The 14927-nt window shown below is 42.8% G+C and overlaps 1 protein-coding gene across 2 annotated transcripts in view; it reads right to left on the bottom strand.

Annotated features, from left to right (window-relative positions):
• LOC109928783 (Nance-Horan syndrome protein) overlaps positions 1-11815 on the bottom strand; it is a 391487-nt gene extending 379672 nt beyond the window's left edge. For both annotated transcript variants that reach the window (XM_048602688.1, XM_048602689.1), the window contains exon 1: positions 11042-11815. In XM_048602688.1, coding sequence (XP_048458645.1) covers positions 11042-11312 — 271 coding nt within the window. In that variant the 5' untranslated portion in view covers positions 11313-11815. The remainder of the gene's footprint in view (positions 1-11041) is intronic.
• Positions 11816-14927: the final 3112 nt, after the last annotated feature.

Genomic DNA, 14927 nt, shown 5'->3' with positions numbered 1-14927 from the left:
GTCTAGGCCGGAAACGTCAACCTTCCTGCTCCTCTGATGCTGCTTGGCCTGCTGTGTTCATCCAGCTCTATACCTTGTTATCTCAGATTCTCCAGCATCTGCAGTTCCTACTACCTTTAAAAGTAATCCTCCCTGATATTTTTCAGCAAACCTCTTTCACAGCCACTGATTAGCAAAAGCCCCTTGTATCTCGCGATGCAACAACTCTGGGCTTTTAACTATTTGACAGCTGCAACATTTTCCCTTTGAAGACCATAGCTTTGGTGATAAAGAAGAGCAAATTGGATTTATCCAACATCTTCAACAACCTCAGTTCTTCCCAAAGCAGTGTAAATCTACTGAAGTAATTGAAGAGTCATCACTCTTACAGTGGAACAAATGGGGCAAATTTGCATCCAGCTAGGTCCCACAAACCACAACAAAGTAAATCATCACAATGCATTGGCTAGGACACCAAGGAAAACTCTCCTGCACTTCTTTGAAAATGTGCCTTTTTGGAATCCTTTATGCCCACCAGCAAGAGCAGACTGAGCTTTGTTTGACATCTCATGGAAGAGATGGTAGAGCCATCCAGAAGCACAATACTTCACTGGAGAATCAGCCTAGGTTTTGCACTCAGGTCTCTGAAGTGGAAATTTTAACCCATCACCTTCTGACTCACAGGCAAAGATGCTAGCTACTGAATTGACCTGATCACAAGGATGTTATTATCTTGCTCCCGGTGCATTGTCCACACTTGAGGGTAAGAGGAAAATGCACTGCGTGCTCCTCCAGCTCTAGAGTTATTTTTAAGGAACCCAATTTATAGACGTTGTGCATTGTTTTCCCATGTTTCCAATTGGCTTAGTTCTGAAACCTTTAACATCCTCACAGATACAACCTTTCCATCCTTAACTTTTCATTTGACCCAGCCTCGAATAGATTTTTGGAGGAGACAGTTTCAGACTTCCACCACCATCTGTGTAAAGACATGCTTCCTAGCATCACCCCTGAGCAGCCTGGCTCGAATTTCTTATCAGGAAGTTGCCCTTTGAGAGGCACTAATCTCTCTCTATCAATCCTCTCAAATTCTTTCATCATTTTAAACACCTTAACTAGATCATCCCTTAGTCTTCTATACTCAACTGCAGACTGTACCCTAGGTCAGGATTTAGCAGCTTTTTCAGGAGACCAGTAACAAATATATTTTTATTTTATAATAGATAGCTATACAACATAAGTATTTCATTAGTAGCGCTTTGACATTTCTTCCTGGTGTTTCCCAGGATTCCTTTATGCATCCATAAAGAATATATAGAAGTGAACATGTAACATTAAATGTGGTTATCTGGTATTACACACTGTACTGACTACATGATCAAATAAATGTTCTTTGAACTAGTAAGTGCTTGGTCTGTTCTGTCACTAAACTGTTAGGAATGATTATGAGGCCTCCAGCCACATTGTTAAAACAAGTTATCATTTTCCCAGTAATAACCTGAGGCTAAAAACATTACATTCGTTTTCATTAACACTTTTCCTGCAGTTTGTAAAGCTTTCTCACCTCAAGTTTCTGTGTAACAACAGCAACTTGTCTTAGATAGGCACCTTTAACTTTGTAAAAGGCTGAGATAGTCAAAGCACATATATAGAATTGAATGCCAGGCCCTCGTATCTTTGCAACTTGTAATGTTTGGCCTCCCGAAGTATTTCATCATGGAGAATAGATTTATATTGAACGTGACAGTGTTGCCCTACCAGTGCCATTAAATACAATAAAATCAACTAAAGTCTGGGACTTCTTTTGTGGCTCACAATTCAGTGCATCTTGCTAAAAAGTGTTAATTGAGACAAGGAGAAAGGCAAACTCCCATAATGGAAGTGCCAGCTCACTGCCTGAGTTCAGAAATGCAGCGTGGCTAATCCGTCAATACACCATTTGCATGTTTGAGAGAGAGAGAGAGAGAGAGTGTGTGTGTGTATAACACGTGGAGGTGGTTACACTGTGGGCAGACTCAGAAAGAGACAAACAGAGGCACTGAGGCAGACATGGAAAGAAAGACATGTTGCATAATTTATTGAATTAGCAGACCTCATCAATTTGGACAATATGATGCCGTGTGCCAGTAAAATCCATTTCATTTTGACTCATTGTTCTCCATCCCTTGTTTTACCCTTATGGAAATTTTTCAGCTAGTTACATTCCAGAGCAGACAGAAATGGTTAAATATAAATTCTAGGACTCATACAGGTCTAAATGACTGACTCAATAAACTTCAGTTCTTTTCAACTGCCAAAGATTAAATTGGCCATATTGGGCTATTCAAAATACACTGTAGCACAAACATCAGTTCCCATTTTGCCTCCAGGTCCTTTTTCTAACAGAATACGATACATCATAGAAGGAGTGACAAGAATAATATGCAGGAGCTAGTTATTAAAGTGTGTGCTAATCACCTTTCTTTTCTGACTGCCAGCTAGTATCCACTTCCTGCGGTCCCTACAGTGCATTAGAACTCAAGTAATCCTCATGTCAAGGCCACTTTAAGGTTTTAAGTGCTCCTAGAATCGAACTTTAGGAGATGTACTTAGTCAAGAGATCTGCATGACTTGACGTAATGTAAATACATGGCTTTGAAGAACTGTCAACATGGTCTCTGATTGCAACTGAGTCACTAAAATCAAAGAAACAGTTTGTGGTTTGAATCCTGGAGGTTGAGATGTGGTAACTGATCATAACAACCCTATAAATAGCAAGTGGGGAAGACGTCTGGCTATCTATAGCTACCACATCTGAGTAGACATTATTCATGTACAAACCTCCACATCAGCTGCTGCAAGACTATGCCCACCATACGGGCATGAAAGGTGAATCAAATTCCTTCTACACTGATATTCATATATCTCCTTTCTGGCAGTGTTTGACGGTGGTTGACCAGGAGTGGGGAGCTGCTCAGTTTTGCCTTTCTCAAGGCACTGAGGCCAAATTTAAAGCCCTTACCATCAATGCAATTAAACTCAGACCAGGGTTTAAGTCTGGCATCTCCTTGGTTTATAGGGGTTAACTGTTCATAGGATAAACTCACTAGCCTATTGGAATGTCAGATCAATGAGCTCTCAAATGTGTGTAACATGTACACTATGGGGCACCTTCACTCAAAACAGATTCTGCTGGATTTCAGAGGGCGACATCCAACTTAATCAAAGGTTCACACACAACAGACCTCATTGTCACTTAAGCTATATTTATGCCACAGTCCATTACAGAGCATATTTCTTTGACACAGTTGATTTAAATGGAACACAGCTATTTAGTACTATGGCCACACCTCATGTGTCCATTATTAAATTACCCCACTAACTGAGGCATTGAGATTTTCCTTTGTATTAGAAGTGAAAGGAAGTGACCCTGCTTACAGTAATTGTAAGAGGTAATTACGAGAGTTGCTTTTCTGCAACACGATATCCAAAATAACAATTACGATGCCACCTAATCCATTGTGTTTTATGCAAAATCTATGGTCACTGTTAATATTGGCACAAAAGATCTAATAAGCAAGCCTCATTTCAGTCCACTTGTCTTGACTCCCATTGCTTGCTGTTACTAAAGTGCCATATGCATTCATGTAAAAGTCAGAAAAAGAGGGTAAAACTTATACCAGAACAATATTTTTGAAGGATTTAAATCAACCCTCTTCCATTGTCTTGCTATATATTTATTTATGATGACCCGCTTCAGCTTATCAAAGAGTTGCCACATCAGAGATTGCTCTTACCAAGCTTGTCACCAAACCAGGTGCAAAAAGGAGCCAAACAGTATTTTTAACCACTTTCTACGAGGAGCTGAACAGCCAGCTTCAAATGTGCTGCAAGGTGAGCTTGACTTCAGTGGCAAGCAGGTCAATAAGGAAAAAGATTTGGATTTTTTCACCAAAGGTCAAGTTGCACACTTATACAAGATGAACTCTCACTGTAGTATGTTTCTGTATCCCTAAGCCCCTACCAGTCTCCACTGTGGCTTTTTGGATGTGACATCAATTAGGTTCCTTTGTTAATATTCATCCATATACCATAAAAGAACTTAGTATCTCCCATGTTACCATGTCAAGGCCCCCTGTTAAGGCAACTTTATGGCCACATCTGTATTTTTTTGTGATATTGCTATGGCCTCAGCTGTATAAGTTAGATACCTGTAGTTTGATGGTGGTGCTGATATTTTATAACAAAATCTTTTAAAGTAAGAAGTAGCAAGGAAGACAGACTGTTGAATTGACTGATCTCTGCCCCAAACACAAAGGTATCACTTGGCCAGTGTGTAGAATTCAGAATTTGTTTTAAACCAATGTTATTTTGAATACATCTGCAAAATGAATTGTGTGATTTGGTAGCTGATTCCAGAGGATACCGGGATCAACTTGACGTCTTTCAACTACTTAAATAGCATTTCCTACAGAACCAACTGATATGCCAGTATGAATTTGATTCTTGTTCTAAGCCATCTTGATAGTTTAGGGTAAAGAATCGGTTTCTAAACTATACAGAAAAGGATGGCCTCAACTTCAATCTTGTGTTGGTGCCACATTTGGCCACAGCCCCATGGAGAAGGGAAGGAAAATGTTCACCATAGCCTGCATTTGCAGAAACTATCCCACAGTCTACAGTCAAGTTATGGTATCCCACACCCCCAAAGAGGTAGAACATGCAGAGTATATTCTCTGCTCTTTGGTGTGGGCCAGACCCCAAAATATTCTTGCTGCCTGTTGTTAGCTGTAGGCCTGAGGCTGCCAACACTGTCATGGACAACGTGGTGCATTTAAAAGATATTTATTTTAGAATAGTCTAACCAAGGGAAATCTCAAACACACACTCCCCACCAAACCCCATTAGAGACATCACATTTTAATAGATATAGAAAATTGATTTCGGTCAGTATGGAGACATGATGATTATTTATTGTAATGTTACTTTGCTCTACTGTGAGATTTTTCAGTGCACCCATAAAGGCAAGTGCGTACACATCACACTACTCCTCTAACAGCAGATTAGTTGTTTCTTTACCAGTTTAAACTATCCTGAATAACTCTATTAATCTGGGTCACACATCCTACACATAATTACTTTTCTATGCTCAACAACAAGCAAATCAACAGGTTATAACTTTATAACTGAATGATGCACAGACCCTGTGATCATACAAAGGCTGGGAAGTCCTGGTCTCAAAGCAGTTGTTGTCAGATTAGAAACTCCCACCCATAGCGTTGCAATCAATCAACTCCTGGACCAAAGGAAATTGTTGCTGGGGCATTGAAAAATGTTTCTGGAAGACAAGTGCCTCCATAAACATATGGGAAGGAGGTTAAAGAAAGTGTCGCTGTGTACTGGGTAAAATGATGTTCTGTTGAAGGCAAATTAGGCTGGGGTCATTTATGTTAACCACACTATTTTTAAATTTTTATAAAAATCTATTCATGGTGAAATAGACCAATGTTCCAAGGTTAATCTGAATGCACCATTTAACAAACGACAGCAAGGTAAAACTCACATTTTCCAGAGACCTTGGCCTCAGACCTACCAGGTCCCACCAAACACTGGATACCTCCACATGTAAGAGGAATGGGGAGAGGGTGGTATTCATTAACAGAAGGTAAAATTGTCATGGTACCACCCATTCCTGTTATAGCAGTACATGGAGTTCATATGGCACTATATTACAATCGAGTTAGTGATTATACATAGAGGCAATACATAGGTACAGCTTCATACCAACACTTTCATTGCAACGCCACTCAAATTCACATTCTTAAATCCATTCATAAAATATTACCATGAAGAAAGTTTCCCTTCCTCCTTTTTTTTTATGCATGGTCTTTACAATACTCAGAATCTCAACTCTTCATTAAAAAAAAGCCATCAAATAAGTCATTTACTATTCCCATGAAACACCCACATCCTGATTTCCAACGAAAACAATGGCATTCTAATTTAGCTAATAATTTCTGAATAGTCAACATTTGACTGCCCCTTGCAGGCAAATGCAGCCATTGAAAATCACTGATGCTGTAATTACAAAATATAAATCTCCAGATGTTAACTTCACAGTGAAAGATTTAGTTGCCTGCCAGTATTTCCCAGCCCAGTTAACATATACCACAACTAAATTATTTATGATCAGTTATTAACTGCAAACTGTAACTTGGAAATGAATCTTCTGATTTCACTAGACCTCTCACACTTCTTACAGGAACCAAAGACTACTGATTTGTACAAATGGTTGACGTTGCCCACCTGGAGAACTGTTGACTTTATCCTTCAGACAATACCCATTTTATGAGGCTATGAATGGACATTAAAATGATTCGAAACCACTTGAACTTAAGTCTGCGCTGTTCCACCTCATCCCAGCTGTTCATGTTATTATGAACTCAAGAGTCTGATCATTAAGAATCCAGCAGCAATTTCCAAGATACAAAGGGTGAACCTCATTCCTTCAGTTGCCTGCATGTGCACGTTCTGGGTGTCTGAGATGTGGTCATGGAATTTTTTTAAACTTGGGCCTCAGGTAACTGGGAAAAAAACAACGTTCAATCTTAGACCTAGTATTTAAGTGATTATATCATCCAGGTAGCAATAATTAATGTTTTTGGAACATACTTGAAGTGTGTGACTACCAAGCCACCAGCATGTTTCAACTCATTCAGTTCACTTAACTCAAAGCAAGATGTGACAGAACTTCTTTGTGGGGTTCCTATCTGATCACTTTGTTCCCTGTCTTTCTGTCTGCAATCCTACATCTATAGGCCACCCTCTCAGAAAGCTATGACTTGTGCGTGTGACCTAAGGCAATGAAAATCAACAGATTAGTCTCTCTCTGAGAAAGGATGGAAGATATCTGATTTTCTCTCTCTGACCACGATCCATACATCTGCATTTTCTTGTACACCAGGAATAAGTGAGACATTATTTCCTTCCTAATACAGGGTATCTGAGTGAATTTGGTTGCCTACCAGTATCCATGCTGAGATTGGATAATTCAACACAGATGTGGGTTTGCTCTTAAGACCTTCTGAATTCTGAGTTTAATGTGTTTCAGAAAGTACGTTCACCACAAAAATTACTGCACTCAGTCTTGACCCTCTTTTATGTAACCTACCCTCATCCCTAATGTAATCTTGGTAAATCAGTCAGTTCTAGTGCTGAAGAGATAATGTGCAGAATGATATATTCCTATTCTTTCAAGGTAGCTGCACAGTAAGTGACATAAGTAATTTGCTGGGTCCACTGTTACTACAGCAATAGTTGGGGATATGGCATCAATTTCCAGCACATTCCAGGATCATCACCACTCTACACCTGGTTTGTATGGAGCAAGGACAAAGACAAACTGAAAAGAGTTGAACTGATTAATGAATTCAAGGTGCACGCACCAGACATGAAGAATTTGTCTTGCAAAGCAAAACTCCAGCTGTCAATTTTAAACTCAGGGACCATCTAAAAAAATGGTACTTAATGACCAGAAGCATATTTCTGTGCTTGCTCAGACATATTTCTGGATGCTCCAAAAAAGTTTAGTCAGCTCAGCGCAACTACTGCTGGTTATCAATCCAAACTCCCAGCCTTTGCAAAGCCCCACAGAAAATCTATTTAAATCATGTCAATATTTATAGTAAAATTCATTTTGAACCATCTGGGATTTTTGCAGCCACAGACCACCATGGGTGCCCCATGATGCATGGAGCTAGTTAAAGAGGATTGTATTCCTTCTCAGATAGATTTACTAATGAAAGCTGATAGTTCACTTCAGCATGGACATTTGTGAATCAATCAGTTTTCAATGGGATCTAAGGTGATGCAATTTTCAGGGTTTTGTCAATATGATGGCAGCACTAGCCTATAACTTACAACAGACTTCACAAGTTTTTCTGTTTGAAATACTGGCCCTTGAAAAGGTATCGGTCTTATTCCTTTTGAGACACTCATGTTGTTCAACGATGACTTACTTGCACTTGACTTGATTGGTTCTGATCTGGCTGACCAGTCCAGTGCAGTCCAGTCTGCAGACTGTGCCACATGCGGAGGGTAGGTAGCACTTTGAGGGTCAGGTAGGAATGGTACTTGGAGGTTTGGAATGCGCTCTCTGAGACATCGACACTGCTCTGCACATCCTTAATGGACACTGTCAGTATGTTCAGCATCTTCCCCAGTGCTTTAGGGACATGACTAGAAAGTTTCTGATGTCCTCCTGGGAGTCTCCAGCCATAACAGTGTTCCAAATGGAGCAGTTACTTTGGGAGGCTGCGCTCTGGGATATGAACAAGCTGTCCTACCAAGAGGAGCCGGTTTTGGGTCATTTGTGCCTTGATGCTCAGCAGGTAGGCTTGGAGAGGGAATTCAGCAGTTGCACTGTCTTGCCACCAGTTTTGGATGTTTTGCAAAGACACAGCTTGGGGCATTCCTCCAGTGCATTAAAGTACCCGCTGTCATATGTCTGAACATCTATGGAGCAGTGTAGAGATCACTGGTGTCCAGTAAACTATGGCCTTAATATTGGATTTGAGATTCTCGTCCTCAGTTGGCCAAAAGCTGAGCTGGTATAACGGAGATAACAATGAATTTCATTATCTGTCTGGCTTCATCAAGGGGATACTCTCAAATGCAGAAAATGATCCACATCAATGACTCATCTTAGTCAATGGATGAGCTGCTATACTTATTAAAGGAACTTAGTGTTCTGGGTGTTTAGTGGAAGACTCGTCACTCAAATGCAAGTTGAAGAGGTGGTGAAAAATGACCTGAGACTCAGCAAGCACAGAGGGTTCTTGTGGTACAGTGGTACTGTCCCTATCTCTGAGCCAGAAGACCTAGGTTCAGCTACTACTTGTTCCAGAGGTGTGCACTAGTATCTCTGAACAGGTTGATTGGAAACCATTTGGAACTGAGCGCACACACAAGCCCCATCCGGCCCCGGTGCTCAGTGAATGATTATGTTGGGCCTTGAGAAGGCATCGATTCCAGGACACGGCGTGGCAATATCAAAAACATCGCTGAAGTCTGAAAGTGGGGGCACGGGTACTTGAGTTCGGAATTGATTTGCTGAAATCACTCGACATGTGGTTAAGAGATCGGAGGCCAATCCTTACATTTCCCTGCTGTCTGGGAGGTGGCTTGGAAAGTTCACATTGGGTTGAAAGAGGCTGGATTTACTGGCGGTAGGCAATAAATGGAAATTCAGATGTTGCGCCTTTAACCTTTGATTGGTTCCAGTCTACCCGAGCTGTGTTGTGAGATGGGATCCGGTTATCAGTCAGTGGTAATCCACAGAATCTGCCGCTACTTAAACCGTTGTGTTTCCTCTCAGTTCCTGGGTTTGACTTTCTCCAGACGCCGGGAGATGCTGTCTGCTCGGAGGGGAAACATTTTGCTGAACCTTACTCCACGACCCGCTAAGTCGTGTTGGAACCCAGGGGCAACCTGCCGATTCGAAACCTTTCAAACACTTGGAAACTAGAGGTGATCTACTCTCCCTAGATAGAGAGCCAGGCACAAAACAGTGGGTTTCACACAGCGCCTGTCTACACAGAGCCTCTGCTCAGATCCATTCTACAGGTTACCATTCAGGCTCCACTGCATTTGTGTGTGAGAGGCGGAGAGACTGGAGGAAGTTTACCAAACCCGGGGCAAACTGCACGTAGGCACGCAGTAAACTCTCTCAGGCACAAGAATAGAGACCAGGCTGGGGGTGGCGGGGTAATGGTACCTCTGTAAGGCCACCCTCTCATTCTAAATACCAACTTTTCTATAACATTACAGCACCAGCGTTCTGAAGGTGACACAGCTGAATTCTGAACAGGCTGTAGGTAAAGCATCACAGCCCCAGTAGTCTTTGACTTTATACAACCACTACACACGCAGGTTAATGTTACCGAGAAACAGTTTTATTGGGAAATGTGTTTTCATTTCAGACAAGATTTCATCCAGCACTGTGTCGCTCGTCTCGCCAATGTTTGGAAGTGGGTTCTCGGTTCCCAATTGGCGCTGGCCTGTTTGGTTGCTTTTTTGACACAGTCTAGCGCTTTTTTGAACCCACTCTCAGAAACGGTCCTTTCTCAATCTTCCCCATCCCGGGAACACCGTCCGGGGTTCAGCTTCCCAGCTCAGGGAGCCAGGGTTCCTGAGCTACGGTCCACAAACTCCTCCGGGGGTGAGAGAGAGAGAGGGAGGGAGCGGGGAATAGCCGCAAAATACAGCTGGGGAAACCGAGAGACGGCGGGAGCTGGGAAAGGAGCGCGAATTCTGAATAACAGGGAAGTGTGTAGCTACTGCCATCAGGGGGAAAATCTGTGAACACACACACAGAGACATACACGCACAACAGACACACACACACAGATATACACACACACAGACATACACACACACACAGAGACAGACAGACACACACACAGACACACGAAATCCTGGCTGGACTGGGATGACTCAACATTCAGTAAACTCCGGTGTAAAATGTTCTATGAGAGATATACAGGGATCGACTTGTGTTTACTCCAGCGAGAGGGAGAAAGATTTAAACCGATACCTCCCTATGGTTTGAGGAAGGGGCAATATCCACAACTTTACGATCTTTTTTGAGCATTTACTGAAAGACACAGCATTTCCGAAACGAAGGACCCAAACAAAAGGGATCGCTAACAGTGTGACCCAGAAGGCAAAAACAAGATTGTCCCCAGATCAAAATACATCGAAAAAGAGAACGAGGGAGAACCATCTGGGAGATCAAACACACAGCGCCCGACACGGCAAGCTGAAAAGTACTCGCGGACTTTAGTAAACAGGACGCGAGAAATGCAACTGGGACCCTAATCCTTAATGATAAGAGGTGACAAGCCATTCAATTTCCAGCTAACACCTTCCAGGACACATTGCACGGATCAGTCAGATACTGCAGACTGGGTTACATGTTTAACCCACCGGGGTCCGTCTATCTTGCTGTCTCCCGCACATTGCAGCAGTGCACTCACTCACTTCTCCCTGAGATTGAGGAATTCGCACAGAATGCTCCACTTACGCACTGTTTGCTGCCTGGGCTCCAGGGTTTTCACGGCGGCGCCGATCTCGCTGATCTTCCTCTGGATGGTAGAGACGCGGCGGTGGACGCCCAGCACCTCATCCTCGATCTCCTGGAAGAGCCCCGCGGCGTGTTTGGCCAGCTCCGAGAGCTGCCGGAGGGTCCGGCCCAGCGTGTGGTTACATACACTGGGCAGCTCTTCAAAGAGCCTGGCCCCGGAGGCCGGCCGGCTGAGCCCGAGCGGCTCGCAGATGCGCTTCGGGAAAGGCATCTCTCGCCCGCAGCAACAGCAGCGTCAGAGTTGCGCTGGGATGTGCCGGAGCAGCGGCGGAAAGTTTGCCTCCTGCGTTCCCGCACTGTCGCCCTCCTTCTCCCCTCGGCCCCCGGCCCCTATCACACCGGCGAGCTGCCGAGCATAGTGCCCCCTTCCCGTCCCCAGCCGGAGGCGACCCTTCTCCGAGAGCAGCCCACACTCTCTCCGCCTTGGCGATCATCAGTTGCCTTTTGGTGCCTTTTTTTCTCCCCCTTCTGAAAGAAGAGGTTTTAAATGTTGCGCGGAACACCAGGCGCTGGATCGCCTGGATCGGGAGCTGGGTTTTTTTTCTCTCTCTCTCAAACACCAGCTCAGGAGAATGTCAGTGTGTCTATGTGTGTGTGTGTGTGTGTGTGCAATGTGTCAGCCCGGCCTCACTTGCCCATATCGCACTGTGGGAGCTTGCTGTGCGCTAAATGTACTGTGTCCTTTTCTACATTACAACAGTGGCTGCACTTCTCGGAAATACTTCGTTGACAGGCAACGAGGCGCTGAGTGAGGACGCCACTATGTAAATCCAGGGCTTCCTTAATTTAATACATTATCCTGGTTTCTCCTCCCCCCAGGTCGGAAGTCAGCTCCCATATTTTCAGACTTTCCATACTCACATGAGAAAGGAGGTTGGCCATTCGACTCATCTAGGTGTAGCACCATTCTATTAGGTAATAGCTGAGCTGTGGTACACTTTCCAGTTTACCCATCTCCGACCTGGGCTCTGTACAACTTGCTTCTTCGAGACAAAGGTGATCATTTCAATCGTTTTTTAAAAAAATCGCTTTTGTACCCATGTACTAACTATGCACTTGAACTCCTAATTCACAAAACTACAAGATTTGGGAGAAGTAGGCTATTCACCTCATTGAATCTGCTCCACCACGACATGAGATCATAGCTGATCTGAAAATTCTTTCAGCCTCCCCCCCCGCATAATCCTGATTCCATTACTGAATAAAAATGTCAACCTCATCCTTGACGTACTAACCCAGCCTCAATAGTCAACTCACTACCTTAGAGAAGAAATTCCTCATCATCTCGGTTTTAAATGTGCAATCCCTTATTCTGAGATTACGCCCTCTGGTCCTAGATTCTCCCTCAAGGGAAAGCAACCTTTGCACATATGCCCTGCCAATTCCCTAAGAATCTTGATGTTTCAATAAGGTCACCTGTCATTCTACTAAATTCCAATGAGTAGAGGCCCAAACTGCTCAATCTCTCCTCATAAGACAGTCCCTCCATATCTAACATCAACCTAGTGAACTTTCTCTGGTCTGCCTCCAATGCCAGCATTTTGTTCACTTAAGAAAGTGAACCAAAGCCATTCACAGTATTTTAGCTGTAGTCTGTCTAGTGCTTGGTTTTAGCAAAACCTCCATGCCTTTATACTCAATTTCCTTTGAAATAAAGGCACTTTACCACTTAGCTACATGTTTTTCCTAATTTATCTTCATTGGATGACCATGCTCTCACACATATTGAACTTGATTTGCCCAGAGATACTAAGAACTGCTGATGCTGGAGTCAGAGATAACAGATTGTGGAGCCATTGCTTTGCCTATTCATTGAATTGTCACAGAACATTAATTGGTCTACACACCTATGCAATCTCCTGCACCCACCTGCACTATTTATTGTCTTTCACACCAGAGCATTATCTCACACTCTGTTCCTATTAAAATGGTGTAATGTTGGTGCCTAAACAGGTCCCTAGTCATATACCTCCATTTAGTGTATCTACATTTTGTTCTCACTTTCAACCGCTACATTATTTCTTTCTGTTATCAAACCTCAGAACCCATTGTTTCAAATGCACATTAAGGCATTCCCCTCTTCTTATCACCCTTTCAGATCCCTGCTTTGGTCTGATACTAAACTACAAAGCACAATGAAATGATGCACTAAACTAAAAGAATGGTAAAATTTTTAACAACATTTTAAAATTTATGAACTGTTTTGCAGATAACTTCTTTATTAACAATCCTTCTTCAATCTGAAAAATCATTCAGCTGGGTGGATAAAACTAAAACCAAATTCCTTCCTGGGCAAGGATTGGAGCAACAGTTTCAGCCAATTCTGTTTTACACTGAAGATCCTCCTTCCTTTCCCAAATATGCTGTCTCACACTGAGCATATGGTTGTTGGGTATCAATCAACATTTGGTACCTTGCTCAATGGTCATTATTCAGGCTTGAGTACATCATGAATATCTGCAGAAGAATAGCTAATGAAACGAAACACCAAAGGATATTTGCTATCCCCAGATAAAGGGTTATTACAAGAGTCTTATCATGCTTCATTCCATGGTTCAACATCTGTGAAGAGGTTTTAAATATCAATTGGGCGTCATTTGTGCCTCCCCACTGCCAGCTCAACTAAAATCTTACAACCAGTAACTAAAACTTGGTATTTTCCTGTTCTGCATTTACAAACTGAGCCAATGATGAGAGTTTGCTCGTTCTATTCAAATAATATTATTATTTTTTATGGATGCACATAATGTTCAACCAACAAATGAAAAGTCAAGCAAGCTGAATAACTTAAATAGAGGCTAGCATCCTTGCAAGACAAGGTTCTATATGGTAGACTGGTTGGCAAGGTTGGCTCACATGGAATACAGGGAGAACCAGGCATTTGGATACAGAACCGGATCAAAGGTAGAAGGTGGTGGTGGAGTGTTGCCACAAGGATCGGTGCTGGGTCTACTGCTTTTTGTCATTTATATGAATGATTTGGATGTGAACATAGGAGATATGGTTAGTAATTTTGCAGATGACACCAAAATTGGAGGTGTAGTGGACAGCGAAGAAGGTTATCTCAGAGTACAATGGGATCTTGATCAGATGGGCCAATGGGCCAAGGACTGGCAGATGAAGTTTAATTTAGCTAAATGTGGGGTGCTGCTTTTTGGAAAGGCAATTCAGGACAGGACTTACACACTTAATGGTGAGGTCCTGGGAGTGTTTCTGAACAAGAGACATTGGAGTGCAGGTTCATGGTTCCTTGAAAGTGGAGTCACTGGTAGACAGGATAGTGAAAAAGGTGTTTGGTATACTTGCCTTTATTGGTCAGTACATTGAGTATAGGAGTTGGGAGGTCATGTTGCAGCTGTACAGGACATTGGTTAGGCCACTTTTGGAATACTGCATACAGTTCTGGTCTCCTTGCTACAGGAAAGATGTTAGGAAACTTGAAAGGATTCAGAAAAGATTTACAAGGATGTTGCCAGGGTTGAAGGGTTTGAGCTATAGGGAGAGGCTGAATAGACTGGGGCTATTTTCCCTGGACCATTGGAGACTGAGGGGAGACCTTATAAAGGTTTATAAAATCTTGAGGTGCATGGATAAAGTGAATAGCCAAGGTCTTTTCCCTAGGGTGGGGGAGTCCAAAACTAGAGGGCATAGGTTTAAGGTGAGAGGGGAAAGATTTAAAAGGGACCTAAGGGGCAACCCTTTCATGCAGAGGTTGGTGTGTGTATGGAATGAGCTGCCAGAGGAAGTGGTGGAAGCTGGTACAATTACAACACTTAAAAGGCATCTGGGTGGGTATATGAATAGGAAGGGTTTAGAGGGCCAAATG

This window comes from Rhincodon typus, chromosome 11 (assembly GCF_021869965.1).
Source record: "Rhincodon typus isolate 14 chromosome 11, sRhiTyp1.1, whole genome shotgun sequence".
In the NCBI taxonomy this organism is placed as follows: Eukaryota; Metazoa; Chordata; class Chondrichthyes; order Orectolobiformes; family Rhincodontidae; genus Rhincodon; species Rhincodon typus.
Note: the sequence above shows the minus strand (reverse complement) of the source record. Positions and strands in the feature narration are given on the sequence as shown.